The sequence below is a fragment of the Pongo pygmaeus genome, chromosome 17 (genome assembly GCF_028885625.2).
Source record: "Pongo pygmaeus isolate AG05252 chromosome 17, NHGRI_mPonPyg2-v2.0_pri, whole genome shotgun sequence".
In the NCBI taxonomy this organism is placed as follows: domain Eukaryota; kingdom Metazoa; phylum Chordata; class Mammalia; order Primates; family Hominidae; genus Pongo; species Pongo pygmaeus.
This window is the reverse complement of record NC_072390.2, coordinates 46,345,226-46,360,718: the sequence shown is the minus strand read 5'-3', so window position 1 is coordinate 46,360,718 and position 15,493 is coordinate 46,345,226. Positions and strand designations below refer to the sequence as shown.

General features: G+C 38.9%; 1 protein-coding gene across 2 annotated transcripts in view; it reads left to right on the top strand.

The window, feature by feature from the left end:
• Window positions 1-15,493, top strand: part of TRAPPC8 (trafficking protein particle complex subunit 8) — a 113,619-nt gene that overhangs the window by 58,580 nt on the left and 39,546 nt on the right. For both annotated transcript variants that reach the window (XM_054460307.2, XM_054460306.2), the window contains exons 13-16: window positions 10,311-10,535; window positions 11,473-11,581; window positions 13,882-14,076; window positions 14,500-14,630. In XM_054460307.2, coding sequence (XP_054316282.2) covers window positions 10,311-10,535; window positions 11,473-11,581; window positions 13,882-14,076; window positions 14,500-14,630 — 660 coding nt within the window. The remainder of the gene's footprint in view (window positions 1-10,310; window positions 10,536-11,472; window positions 11,582-13,881; window positions 14,077-14,499; window positions 14,631-15,493) is intronic.

Below are 15,493 nucleotides of genomic sequence, written 5' to 3'. Positions count from 1 at the left end.
TGGCTAACACAGTGAAACCCCGTCTCTACTAAAAATACAAAAAAAAAAAGTTAGCCGGGCGTGGTGGCGGGTGCCTATAGTCCCAGCTACTCGGGAGGCTGAGGCAGGAGAATGGCGTGAACCTGGGAGGCGGAGCTTGCAGCAGTGAGCTGAGATTGCGCCACTGCACTCCAGCCTGGGCTACACAGTGAGGCTCATCTCAAAAAAAACAAACAAACAAAACAAAAAAACTTAATTCTTTTAAGAAATGGAGTCTCACTGTGTTGCCCAGACTGGTCTCAAACTCGTGGCTTCAAGAGATCATCCCACCTTGGCCCCCCAAAGTGCTAGGATTGCAACCATGAGCTACAACACCCAGCCAAGAAAATATTTCTTTAAAAAAACCCCTCAAAGACAATTCTGACAATACTATAAGGCACGTATGGAGGACAGTGGAAACTAGTACATTTTGAAACAAAAGATGAGTGAAGAAAAAAGCCTTTACTTGGTACCAAATCCCATTTTTTAGGATGGAAGTTGTCTGAGTTCAGAGAGTGGCAGTGATAAGTAATTTATGCCAAATAGCTGCTTATGCTTGTGATAGGGTGCAGCAATAGCCAGAAGAAGAGAATACCAAACTGTATCACTACAGAACAAACCAGTTGTGTAAAACTGTGCATACATCATAAATATATACACACACATAAATACACATACATTCATTATATGCTCACATGCAGTTTTAGCACACGCTGGTATTTCCATTCAGGCCAGTGCAGTGGTATAAAGAGGGGTGACCGCATCGAAATTAAATTTCATAAAATAGCTTCTAGTTACAAGATAATAACAAAGCCTCTAACTCTATCCATGACTCCATATGCGAATGCTCTGGAAACTCCCATCTGGTTTTGTTTTTTGTTTTTGTTTTTTTGGCAGAGTTTCTCTCTTTTGCCCAGGCTGCAGTGAAGTGGCTCCATCTTGGCTCACTGCAACCTCCGCCTCCCAGGTTCAAGCGATTCTCCTGCCTCAGCCTCTCGAGTAGCTGGGATTACAGGTGTCTGCCACCAAGCCCAGCTAATTTTTGTATTTTTAATAGAGATGGGGTTTCACCATGTTGGCCAGGCTGGTCTTGAACTCCTGACCTCAGGCGATCCACCTGCCTCAGCCTCCCAAAGTGCTCGGATTACAGGTGTAAGTCACCACACTTGACCTCCCAACTGGTTTTTACAGTCATTATTATTACTGAGTTCATATACTTCTTGCCTTTGAACAAAGCAGGTGCTTGCTTGTTTCAGGAGTTCCTCTTGGTTTTTAAACTGCAGCTCTAAAAACTTTTAGGTTTTTAGAACTGTTACCACTTTTGGGTTTCTTCTGTCTGGTTAATTTGTCTCTATTTGAGATACCTGTTATTAAAAATCAGCCTTCAACTTTGCAGTCCTCTTTTCTTTTTTGAAAACATTTGATCCTTTTGATGTAGCGTCTTCTTCAGTGTTCACTTCTTTCATTAGTTGGGCAGTGATGGCCAACTGGTGAGTTCAGAGCCAGATCTGGAGGAAAGCTATCTCCATGAATTGTGATTGACTGAACTGGAACTTGGACCTTTTTCTTTGGAAATTTATTTTGATGTAGAGATGTGGGAAGTCTTCTAGCTGTTACAGTGGGTGCTACCCACCCTACTGTCTGTCTTCTTTTTGTGGTGGCTGACATTGGATAACTGCTTTGGTGTTTTTGCTGCTTTTTTGGTTTTCTACAGGGTGTACTTTTATAGTGTGTTCGGTCAGCATCAATTTCCCATCCCTTCTTTTTTGGTCATCTTTTCTGTCAGACATACTGCTGCTGGCACTAAGAGGTGGTCTGTACCTCTCTCTTTTTTTTTTTTTTTTTCTGAGACGGATTCTTGCTCTGTCGCCCAGGCTGGAGTGCAGTGGCATGATCTCAGCTCACTTCAACCTCCGTCTCCTGGGTTCAAGCGATTCTCCTGCCTCAGCCTCCCAAGTGGCTGAGATTACAGGCGCACGCTACCACGCCTGGCTAATTTTTGTATTTTTAATAGAGATGGGGTTTCACCATGTTGGCCAGGCTGGTCTCAAACTCCTGAACCCGTGATCCACCCACCTTAGCCTCCCAAAGTACTGGGATTACAGGTGTGAGCCACTGCGCCCGGCTGTACCTCTCTTTTAAAACAATAATTACAGAGGCCAGGCACGGTGGCTCATGCCTGTAATCCCAGCACTTTGGGAGGCTGAGGTGGGTGGATCACGAGTTCAGGAGTTCGAGACCAACCTGGCCAACATGGTGAAACACCATCTCTATTAAAAATACAAAAATTAGCCAGGTGTGATAGCGTGCACCTGTAATCCCAGCTACTTGGGAGGCTGAGGCAGGAGAATCGCTTGAACCCAGGAGGCAGAGGTTGCAGTAGGCCGAGATTGTGCCACTTCACTCCAACCTGGGTGACAGAGCGAGACTCTGTCTCGAAAAAAATAAAAATAAAAATAATTACAAATTCAGGAGGTCCAAGTCTGGGTTTGCTGCATGAGTATATTGTGTAATGCTGTGATTTGGGCTTCAGAGAACTAACCCATCACCCAGATAGTGAATATATTATCCAGTAGATTGTTTTTCAACCCTCACTTCCTTCCCTTCCTCTTTCTCCCCTTTTGGTGTGCCCAGTGTCTATTATTTCCTCTTTATGTCCATGCATGCCCATTGTTTAGCTCCCACTTATAAGTGAGAGCATGCCTATTTGATTCTCTATTTCTGATTTATTTCACTTATGATAATGGCCTCTAGCTCCATCCATGTTGCTGCAAAGGATATGATACCATTCTTTTTTATGGCCATGTCATATTCCATGGTGTGTATGTACCACTTTTTCTTTATACAGTCCACCATTGATGGGCACCATAGGTTGATTCCATGTTTTTACTACTGTGAATAGTGCTGTGATGAACATAAGAATAGAGGTGTCTTTTTGGTAGAACAATTTACTTTTCTTTGGGTACATACCTAGTAATGGGATTACTGAGTTGAATGGTAGTTCTCTTTTATCTGTTGGAGAAACCTCCAAATTGCTTTCCACACTGGCTGAACTAACTTACATTCCCACCAACAGTGTATAACTGTTCTCTTTTCTCCATAGCCTTTTAAAATAGCCATTCTAAACTGGTATGAGATGGTATCTCATTGTTTCGATTTACCTTTCTCTAATGATTAGTGATGTTCAGTATTTTTTCATATTTTTCATGGCCGCTTGTGTATCTTTTGAGAAGTACCTTATGTCCTTTGCCCACTTTTTAACGGGATTATTTTGGTTTTTTTCTTGATTTAAGTTACTTTTAGATTCTGGATATTAGTCCTTTGTTGGACGTGTAGTTTGCAAGTATTTTCTCACATTTTGGAGGTTATTTATTCTGCTAATAGTTTCTTTTGCTGTGCAGAAGCTTTTTAGTTTAATTAGGTACCAGTTGTCAATTTTTGTTTTTGTTGCCATTGCTTTTGAGGACTTGCTCATAAATTTTTTGCCAAGGCTGATGTCCAGAAGGGTATTTCCTGGGTTTTCTTCTAGGATTTTTTTATACTTTGAGGTCTTATCTTTAAGTCTTTAATCCATCTCCAGTTAAGTTTTTGTATATGGTAATAGGTAGGGGTCTAGTTTCATTCTTCTGAATATGGTTAGCCCAGTTATCCCAGCACCATTTATTGAATAGTGAGTCCTTTTCCCCATTGCTTAGTTTTGCAGACTTTGTTAAAGATCTTTTGGTTGCAGGTATGCTGCTTTATTTCTGAGTTCTGTATTCTGTTCCATTGTTCATGTGTCTATTTTTTGTACCAGTACTATGCTGTTTTGGTTACTACAGCCTTGTAGTGTTGTTTAAAGTTGGGGAATGTGGTGCCTTGGGCTTTGTTTTTGCTTAGGACTTTGTTGGCTACTCAGGCTCTTTTTTGGTTCCATATGAATTTTAGAATAGTTTTTTCTAATTCTGTGGAAAATGACATTATTTATTTGATAGGTAGTTTGTTGAATCTGTAGATTGCTTTGGGCAATATAGTTATTTTAACTATATTGATTTTTCCTTATCTGTGAGCATGGGATTTTTTTTGTTCGTTTGTTTGTGTCTGTACTTTCTTTTATCAGTGTTTTGTGGTTCTCTTTTACCTCCTTGGTTAAATGTATTCCAGGTATTTTATTTTGTGTGTGTGTGGCAGTTGTAAATGGGATTGAGTTCTTATTTGGTTCTCATCTTGAGTTTTATTACTGTATAGAAACACAACTGATTTTTGTGCATTAAATTTGTATCATGAAACTACTGAAGTCATTTATCCTAAAGACTACTGTCTTTAGGAGGAATCTTTAGGTTTTCTAGGTATAGGATCTTGTCATCATTGAACAAAGATCATTTCACTTCCTCTTTTCCTATTTGGATGCTTTTTCTTCTTTCTCTTGCCTGATTGCTATGGCTAGGACTTCTAGTACTATGTTGAATAGAAGTGGTGTGAGTGCAGAGTGTACATCCTTGTCTTGTTCCACTTCTTAGGGGGAATGCTTTCAACTTTTCCCCATTCAATATGATGTTGGCTGTGAGTTTGTCATATATGGGTCTTATTATTTTTAGGTATGTTTCTTACAGTGCTTAGTTTGTTAAGGGTTTTTATCATGAAGGGATTTTGGACTTTATTGAATGCTTTTTCTGTATCTATTGAGATGATCGTATGGTTTTTAATTCTCTTTGTGTGGTGAGTAACATTTATTGATTTGCAAATATTGAACCATCCTTGTATTTCTGGAATAAAACCCATTGGATTGCAATTAATTTGACTTTTTGATGTCCAGCTGGATTTGGTTTGCTAGTATTTTATTGATGATTTTTGCATCTGTGTTCATCATGGGTATTGACTTGTTTTCTTTTTGTGTGTATGTCCTTCCCAGATTTTGATATCAGGATGATATTAGTTAAGGAGGAATCTTTCTTCCTTTTTATATATATATATATATATATATATATATATATATATAATTTTTTTTGAGTAGTTTCAGTAAAATTGGTATCAGCTCTTCTTTGTGCTTATGGTAGAATTTGGCTTTGAATCCAGCTGATCTTGGGCTTCATTTGGTTGTTGATTTTTTTTTTTAATTACTGATGGAATTTTGTAACTACTTAATGACCTATTCAAGAATTGCTTCCTGGTTCAGTCTTGGGAGATTGTATGATTCTGGGAATTAACCCATTTCCTCTAGGTTTTCTAGTTTGTGTGTATAGGGGTTCATAGTAGTCTCTGAGGATCTTTTGTATTTCTGTGGTATCAGTTGTGATGTCACCTTTGTCATATCTGATTGTGCTTATTAAAATCATCTCTTCTTTTTCTTGCTGAATCTTGCCTAGTAGTCTCATCAATTTTGTTTGTGTTTTCAAATAACTTTTTATTTTGTTGATTCTTTGTATGATTTCTTTGGTCTCAATTTCATTTAAAGAACAAAGATCTGCTCTGATCTTTATTTCTTTTCTTTTGCCAGCTTGGGCTTGGTTTGTTCTTGTTTCTGTTTCCTTTAGGTGTGACATTATTAATTTGAGATCTGTCTTTTTGATGTAAGCATTTAGTGCTGTAAACTTTCCTCTTCACACTGCTTTTGCTGTATCCGAGAGGTATCGATATGTTGTGTCTCTATGTTCATTTGTTTCAAAATTTTTTTGAATTTCTGCCTTCATTTCATTGTTTACCCTAAAGTCATTCAATACCAAGTTGTTTAGTTTCCATGTACTCGTATGGTTTTGAGAGTTCTTCCTGGTATTGGCTTCTAATTTTATTCCACTACGGTCTGAGAAGATCCTTGATAATGATTTTGACTTTTTAAAATTTTTTGAGACTTGCTTTGTGACCCAGTGTATGGTCAACTTCAGAGAATGTTCCATGCACAGATAAGAAAAATGTATATCCTGTGGTCGTCAGTTGGAATGTTCCATAGATGTCTATTAGGTCCATTTGGTCAAGAGTCCAATTTAATTCCAGAGTTCCTTTGTTTTCTTCCTCGATGATCTGTCTAGTGTTGTCAGTGGGGTGTTGAAGTTCCCCAGTATTACTGTATGGCTATTTGTCTTTTCTTCAGTCTAGTAGTATTTGTTTATAAATTTGGATGCTCTGGTATTGAGTGTGTATATGTTTAGGCTAGTTAAATCTTCTTGTAGAATTGAACTCTTGTCTTTTTTTTTCTGTCGTTGGTTTAAAGTCCATTTTATTTGATAACAAGAATAACAAGCCCTGCTCTTTTTTGTTTTCCATTTGCGTGATTGATCTTTCTCCACCTGTTTACTTGGAGCCTATGGGTCTCATTACAGAAGATAGGTCTCTTGTAGATAGCATATGCTTGGATCTTGTGTTTTGAGTGGAACAATTAAGCTATTTTTGTTCAAAGTTAATATTGATAAGTGAGGTTTTGTACTTGTCATAATGTTGTTAGTTGCTTTGTAGTCCCAATTGTATAACTGCCTTATAGGATCTTTGAACTTTGTACTTACATGTATCTTTATGGTAGCAGATATCATCCTTTTGTTTCCATGTTTAGAACTCCTTTGAGCATTTCTTGTAGAGCTGGTCGGGTGATAACAAATTTCTTTAGCCTTTTCTTGTCTGGGAAAGACTATTTTTTCCTTCAATTATGAAGCTTAGTTTGGCAGGCTGTAAAGTTCTTGGCTAGCAGTTTTTTTGTTTTTGTTTTTGTTTGTCATTAAAAAGGGTAAAAACAGGCCCCAAATCTCTTTTTGTTTGTAAGGTTTCTTCTGAGAAGTCTGTTGTTAGTCTGATAATATTTACTTTGTAGATTATTTGATCGTTTTTGGGATGGGGTGCACCAGTTACTCATCCTGAGCAGGCAGAAGCTTCCTTATCACGCCCCTGTCAGAGGGCTCACAACCATCAGTTCATGTAGACTTTGTCCATTAGGCTTGGCCAGAGTACACTTCCACCAAAATGGGCAGTGCCACCAAAATGGGCTCAGGGCGGAACTTCTTCTTCTAGTACAGAGTAAACAACATTGCAGCTTGTCCACCTTCTGTTGCCCGGATGCTTCTCTATAGGGAAGGGGAATTGGGCCTTGCCCTTCCTGCAAGCCCAGTTGGCATGGGGTCACTTTTTTTTTTTTTGAGACAGAGTTTTCCACTTGTTACCCAGGCTGGAGTGCAATGGTGCGATCTCGGCTCACTGCGACCTCTGCCTCCTGGATTCAAGCGATTCTCCTGCCTCAGCCTCCCGAGTAGCTGGGATTACAGGCATGCGCCACCACGCCTGGCTAATTTTGTGTTTTTAGTAGAGACAGGGTTTCACCATGTTGGTCAGGCTGGTTTTGAACTCCCAACCTCAGGTGATCCACCCGCCTCGGCCTCCCAAAGTGCCTGGGATTATAGGTGTGAGCCACCACGCCTGGCCGTGGCCTCTTTCTTTTTTTTTTTTTTTTTTTTTTTGAGACGGAGTCTCGCTGTTTCCCAGGCTGGAGTGCAGTGGCGCGATCTTGGCTCACTGCAGGCTCCGCCCCCCGGGGTTCACGCCATTCTCCTGCCTCAGCCTCCTGAGTAGCTGGGACCACAGGTGCCCGCCACCTCACCCGGCTAATTTTTTGTATTTTTAGTAGAGACGGGGTTTCACCGTGTTAGCCAGTATGGTCTCGATCTCCTGACCCTGTGATCCGCCCGCCTTGGCCTCCCAAAGTGCTGGGATTACAGGCGTGAGCCACCGCGCCCGGCCAGGCTCACTTTTAGCTGGGATGGAGCCACCACAAAAAGCATGAAAAGTGCTTTCCCCAAGAAGACATCTGCCAGCTCCCAGCAGAGAGAACCTCTCCTTTGTCCACACAGTGGATGGGGTGGGTGGGAAATGAGCCCCTCTTCATGTTCATTTCCAGCCGCTGGGGCTGCCCACTTCAGCGATTGTTGCTTGCTTGCATTACCTTTGTCTCAAGGTGGGGCTTTGGCAGGCTGCAGTCCCCCCTTCCCTTAGGGGCAGCCTAAATTAAGGGTTACATCTCCATGGGTCTCACACCTTCTCTGGGGACCCACTGGTCTCCTAAACTTGCTAATGTCACAGCAGTTGTGAATATGTTAGGGATCTGGTGGTGCAGTGGTGAGTCAAGAGCAGAGATTTCCTGGGCAGGGCAGTGGTATGTCCTGTCTCAGTTCAGGCCTGAAAGGAGGGCGGGCATGCCTGTGTGAGCTGGCCACCCACATCCTTGTCCCTGGGACTTTCTCAAACTGCCACTGTTAGTGTTGTCCTGGATCATGAGGGCAGAGGGACTCACATCAGTTGGATGGTGAACAGATGGTTAGAGGGGTGAGGGCAGCAGAGAATTACTCCCACTTACCCTTTCCATGGGGTTTTGTGTTCCTCAGCACTCGATCCCTGCTAAACTCTTGTTGTTTTTCTTTCCTGCACTCTAGTTTCTTTCCGTGGGTTCTTCATCAGATCCTGGCTGTCTTTTCTTAGTTTTCTGTTTGGATCATTAGTTACTTTGATCTTTCTGAGGAGAACTGGCATCTGAGGTCCCTAGTAAGTGATCTTTTTTTTTTTTTTTTTTTTGAGATGGAGTCTCGCCCTGTCACCCAGGCTGGAGTGCAGTGGCACAGTCTTGGCTTACTGCAACCTCCGCCTCCTAGGTTTACGCCATTCTCTTGCCTCAGCCTCCTGAGTAGCTGGGACTTCAGGCGCCCGCCACCATGCCCGGCTAATTTTTTCTATTTTTAGTAGAGATGAGGTTTCACCATGTTAGCCAGGATGGTCTCGATCTCCTGACCTCATGATCTGCCCGCCTCAGCCTCCCAAAGTGCTGGGATTACAGGCGTGAGCCACCCCTCCCAGCTGTAAGCGATCTTGAAGAAAATACTCTCCTTTTAAAAAAATTGATACATAATAAACATACATAGTTCGGGGTATACGTGATAATTTCGTACATTCATATAATTTATAAAGATCAAATCAATGAACTTGGGATATCCATCACCTTAGAGCCATTCAAATTCTCTATTTTGAAATGTAGAATAGATTGTTGTAAACTATAGTCACCCTGCTGATCTGTCTAACACTAGGTCTTATTTCTTCTATCAAACCATGTATTTGTACCCATTAATCAACTTCATTCTCCATCACCCACTCTCCCTGGCCTTTGGTAACCACCAGTCCACTCTCTATTTTCATGAAATCCACTTTTTTAGCTCCCACGTATGAGTGAGAACATGCAGGATCTGTCTTTCTGTGTACCTCTTTTGATTTTTTACATTGATGATGTTTATTGCCACAAATATTGCATTCTTACTGCAATACTCATAAGATTTTGGCATTCCTTGCAATTTTCCATTTTGAACACACATCTTGTATATCATTCTGGTATATTATTAATCTCTTGCTCTTCTTAAGTCCTGCAGTAAATGTACTGAATACCAGGAAGCATGCCCCGACACTTGCCAACAGCACCTTGAAAAGGAGTCTGTGGTAGCACCTGATGCTGGCAGAGAACCCCGTCATGTCTTGCCCAGGCAGTGTTTACTGTGCTGCTGTCCTAGCCCACTGCTTTATTTGAACTGCGTGAGGCATAACCTTTCAGTGGTCACAACACTGGCCAGTGAGTTCTGGCAGGCAGGCAGGCTGGGATCAGCATGGTTGGTCCAGTATGTGAATTTTTAATATAGAAAAAAAAGTTTATATATTATTAGACTTTGTACTGTGGAATACTGTGGCATATGTGTACTCTGGCATATGTGGCCACATACATTCAATGTAGGTCTCTGATCGTAGGCAAGAAAAAACTTTGATAAATGTGTTTGTTGTTTTACTTAATATGGAGAAACTCTTTGGAGACATAGCATGCTTCTAGTTAAAGTATGAGAACATTTTTTTCATCATAATATTAGTGAAATCTGACCATTTTAGATGTTGAAGTTTGTTTACATATTCCTTGCCTTTTTCCAGAAAGAAATTTAAGGTAGATACAGTCAAGTTGAGAAGTAAGCTCTTTCCTCTGAAGTTGACGTTTTGAAATTGTGGCTCAGAGAAGTAGTGGGTAAATGTCAAAGCAGTCTGGTCTCCCTTTTCCTCCTTTAGGTACCCTACTCCTCTCTAACACACATACACACACACACACACACTGGCTCAGGTAACTTAATCTATATCATTCCATATATAATTGCGAAGGGATTATCATAAATGTTAGTTTTATTTTTTTCATTATCCCAGTCTCCCTTAGAGGTAGAACCAGTTACTTAATTGTTTCTATGTGTGTGTTTGCATTTGTTTTTTCTAGTTCAAACAAATTTGGAGTATAATACATTATTTTGTTTATTTTCTTACAGAAAAAGCATGCTTTACGCTGTTATTGTCAAGCTATGCAAGTTTACAAAGGAAAAGGCTGGTCTCTTGCAGAGGATCACATTAATTTCACTATTGGGCGCCAGTCCTATACTCTTAGACAGCTGGATAATGCTGTGTCTGCTTTTAGGCATATTTTAATCAATGAAAGTAAACAATCTGCTGCTCAACAGGGGGCTTTCCTCAGAGAATATCTTTATGTTTACAAGGTGAATGCTTATTTTCATTCATGAGTAGATATTAAAACTGTATTTTAGTGTGAAAGTATTTATTACCATATCTTAGGATAGTTTTATTAGAATATATGTAGTTATCAGTCATAAAAAAGCTGTGGCAGGCTAGGCTTCTTGGCTATAGATCTTGGTTACATCGCCCCTTCCACAGTTCTTGAAAAGAGAATTTTAATATTACAATGAACACTTGATTTGTGGCTGTTCTTAGAATCTTAAAAAAAAAAAGGATTCCATGGGTTTTCTGGATTCTTTATTCATCATGCTTTTATAGACTCAACAACTGATTTTACAGTTGGTTTTAAGTGGGTTCTCTTTACCATCCTTTGGAGATGGACATTCTATGTTCTTTTCCTTGTGAAAGATGAGGGGGTATGGATCTGTGGAAAGTAGGCTATTATGGTGCAATGGAGAAAAATTAACAGGAAGAAGGACTGTTTCACTGAGGCAAGCAGATAAACATATAAAGCATTGTTTTATGGAAAAAATGGGAAGTTGTAAATTTTTTCCCAAGGTCTATGAATAGTGCATATTATATCTGTCGTGCAGAAAATAACTACCCTTAGGGTCTAGACTTTATTAATTTGAAATTATATGGGTTAGAATTTTGGCAGATAGGATGCTATAATGAGTCATAAGAAGTAAAACGCTTACTAAAATAAGTTTTGCATATTTAACATCCAGGTAATTAGCTGAGTAACTTCAGTAAGATTCTTTTGAGACAAAATAAATATCTGAAGTGCTTCTGAGTTGTAAAATTTTATGACCGATATGTGAAATAAAACTAGTAATTGTATATCTTAATATTCTTGCTTAACATATTTTTAATGCCTTGTGTATTAAGAAACGAGGAAACAAATAAAAATACAATTTTCACAAAAACTGCTTCTTTTTTTCCCTTTTATATTTCTCTCAGAGTGTAAGTCAGCTGTCACCAGATGGTCCTTTGCCACAGCTTCCTTTACCATATATTAACAGTTCAGCAACACGGGTTTTTTTTGGCCATGACAGACGACCAGCAGACGGTTAGTAAAGTTTTATTTAGCCTAATTACCTAATGACAACTTTAAAAAACTTCTTTTCCTTTCTCCATTTAAAAAACAATGTGTGGTTGAATATTTGAAAATTAATAGCTCAGCTGGGCGCGGTTGGCTCGTGCCTGTAATCCCAGCACTTTGGGAGGCTGAGACCGGCAGATCACGAGGTCAGGAGATCGAGACCATCCTGGCTCACATGGTGAAACCCCGTCTGTACTAAAAATACAAAAAATTAGCTGGGCATGGTGGCACATGCTTGTAGTCCCAGCAACTCAAGAGGGTGAGATAAGAGAATGGCGTGAACCCGGGAGGTGGAGGTTGCAGTGAGCTGAGATCATGCATGACACCGAACTCCAGCCTGGGCGACAGAGTGAAACTTTTGTCTCAAAAAAAAAAAGAGAGAAAATGAATAGCTCTCTATTACTTCTTCTGTCCTGCACCTGAAGATAACTACTATTTTGGTGTTTTTCTTTCCAGCTTTAAAAACTAAAAAGAATGAAAACAAAACAGTTGTAATTACGACAGCTTTTCTCACATAAAGAATGCTTTTGTTATTATATAATCTTCATAAACTTTTAATGTTAGTAAGATATTCTATTCAGTGCTTATAAAGTACTTTAACATCCACTTGATATATATATACTGTTTCCATCTTTTGCTTATATAAAATTATATTGTGGCCGGGTGTGGTGGCTCACACCTGTAATCCCAGCACTTTGGGAGGCCGAGACGGGCAGATCATGACGTCAAGAGATTGAGACCATCCTGGCCAACATGGTGAAACCCTGTCTCTACTAAAAATACAAAAAACTAGCTGGGTGTGGTGGCACGGGCCTGTAGTCCCAGCTACTCAGGAGGCTGAATCAGGAGAATCACTTGAACCCAGGAGGCGGAGGTTGCAGTAGCCGAGATCTCGCCACTGCACTCCAGCAAGACTGTCTCAAAAAAAAAAAAACAAAAAAACAAAAAACAAAACGTATTGTGATGGACATCTTTGTAGATAAAATTTGTTTTTTAAATGTCTTATGGAAATTTTCAAATGTACATAGAGGTAGAGAACAGTTACCAATGTTCTGCTGTTCTTGTAAGACTTTCTTTAGAATGCAGGATGATTTCTTTAGGATTGAGCCCTAGGATGGCAATAATGGAACAAAAGTATAAATATATTAAGCTCTTCATTATCTTACATTAAATAACTCAGAAACAGTCAAATACTACATGCTCCCATTGATAACTGGGGTTGGAGCTAAATAATGTGTACACATAGACATTGAGACTTGGGAGGGTAGGGAGTGAAGGATGAGAAATTACTTATGGGTACAATGTATACTATTTGGGTTATGGCTACACTAAAAGCCCAGACTTTGCCACCAGGAAAATATGTCTATATAACAAAACATTACTTGTACCCCCTAAATCTATACAAATATATTTTATATAAATGCATATATTTTAAAGCTCTTGATGGCTGTTAAACTTTGTCATTCTAAACATTCTTTTATTTGAATTTAATCAATATGTTTCTCCTTGAGATATGATTTAGTATTTTTTTTAAAAAATTGTCATATTCATAGTAGCATTGTTTGTAATAGCAAGAGTGAAAGAAATAGAGTTCCTAATAGAGGATTAATTGATATACTTTTGTATATTCACGTAATGGATTCATGCTGCAGTACATGAGAATTCATGCTAATTCTACATTTCCCACAACTTGATGCTGAGTGAAGAGTCAATTACAGTACAAGTTTCAAACATAAAAACTAATTTTATGCATTTTTAAAATATACTTATGTGGTAAGATCGTGGATGAAAATGATACACTTTAACTTTGGAATACCTCTGAGAAGAAGTGATGCCAGTCGGGGCGAAGGAGAGTAATAAGATTGGGGGTGGTGCAGAGAGGACATTGACTCTACCTGTGATGTTTGTTTTATAAAAAATATTTGGGATCATAGGCGAAAGTTGACATTTGTTAAATTTTAGTATACAAATATTTGTTATATTAGTCTCCATGCCTTTTCTGTATATTTGAAATGTTTTATATAAAAATTGCTTGTGGACACTAGGGAAAATACATTCTTTCAGAGTCAGGAGGAAAAGAACATCATTATTATAAGCAAAATCCAGATAAGCTAGGATTAATGAGAGGATATTTTTCACTCAGAATTAGAAATAGGCAAGAGTGAATGTATATATATATTTTTTTATTTCTGTACCTTATATCTATTTAAAATATGTTTTATTTGAGGGCAAGTCTTCATAAACGTGTTGTTACAAATTTTTTTTAGGTGAAAAACAAGCAGCTACTCATGTAAGTCTTGATCAAGAATATGATTCTGAATCCTCTCAGCAGTGGCGAGAACTTGAGGAACAAGTTGTTTCTGTGGTTAACAAAGGAGTAATTCCATCCAATTTTCATCCCACACAATACTGTTTGAACAGTTACTCAGATAATTCAAGATTTCCACTTGCAGTTGTAGCAGGTGATATACTTGGATTTTTATTTCTTTTTTTTATTTGTTTTGCTTACAGCATGATGAAGATAATTTGTTGTTTGGCACACATAATTAGTGCTGGGGAGGCAAAAATAAATTAGGAACTCATAATTTACTGAGCTGCATTTATAAAACCAGACAAGGGGGACTCTTCTACAACTATTTGCAATGTGATGTTGGAATATAGAAGAGGGAATGGCATTCTTTAGTACAGAGAAATTGGGGAAGTCTTTTCAAGGAGGTAATGTAGTATTACAACTGAATCCTGAATACGTGAACATTTATAAGGTAATAAAGGACAGTCTAGGCAGAAATGCAGAGCTATGAAAGCAAGATGCACTTAGAAAATCGAAGCTGAGAATGAGGTGTGATGTTTATTAAAGTTATTAATTTAGGCCTTTTTTTTAATAGAACCAATTACAGTGGAAGTGGCTTTTAGAAACCCTTTGAAAGTTCCACTTTTGTTGACTGATTTGTCATTGCTTTGGAAGTTTCATCCTAAAGATTTCAGTGGAAAGGATAATGAAGAAGTTAAACAACTAGTAAGTTATTAAAAGGTATTTGTAATTATGTTTCAGTTACAGCCTAACAAATGCTGTAGTAACATTTCAGTGTACTCTGTTCAGTGAGCTATACTTCTTTTTGGTTTATTTTTCCTTAGTTATAAAAATTATGATATGTACTTATTTTTGAAAATTGAAAATACAGAAAAACATAAGGAATAGAAGTGAAACCATCTGTCTTCATAATATTTAGAAATAACCACTTTAACATTTTGCTGTGTATCTTTCCAGTCATTTTGTTTTTCTTTTTTTTTTTTTTTTTTTTTTTTTTTGAGACAGAGTCTCGCGCTGTTGCCCAGGCTGGAGTGCAATGGCACAATCTCGGCTCACTGCAACGTCTGCCTCCCAGGTTCAAGCGATTCTCCTGCCTCAGCTTCCTGAGTAGCTGGGATTACAGGCTTACCCACCATGCCCAGCTAATTTTTGTATTTTTGGTAGGGACGGGGTTTCGCCATGTTGTCCAAGCTGGTCTTGAACTCCTGCCCTGACCTCGTGATCCTCCCGCCTCAGCCTCCCAAAGTACTGGGATTACAGGCATGAGCCACCGTGCCCGGCCTTCCAGTTATTTTCATTTGTATGTTTTTCCCACATATTTGGGATTCCTTCATACTGTGTATGTTGCTTTTTATATTCTGTGTTGTTTTATAGGCATATTCTGATATCAAAGTGTCTTAATATTTTATTTTTGCATAATATGCCATCACATGGGTGATTCATAAGCTATTTTACTATCTTTGATAGTTTTTTTGGCAAGTTTCCATTTGTTGACTGTCACGGCAATACGCGGTGCACTTTTTTGTGCATGGCTTTTTACCTTTAGATTATTTTTGTGGGGAAGATTC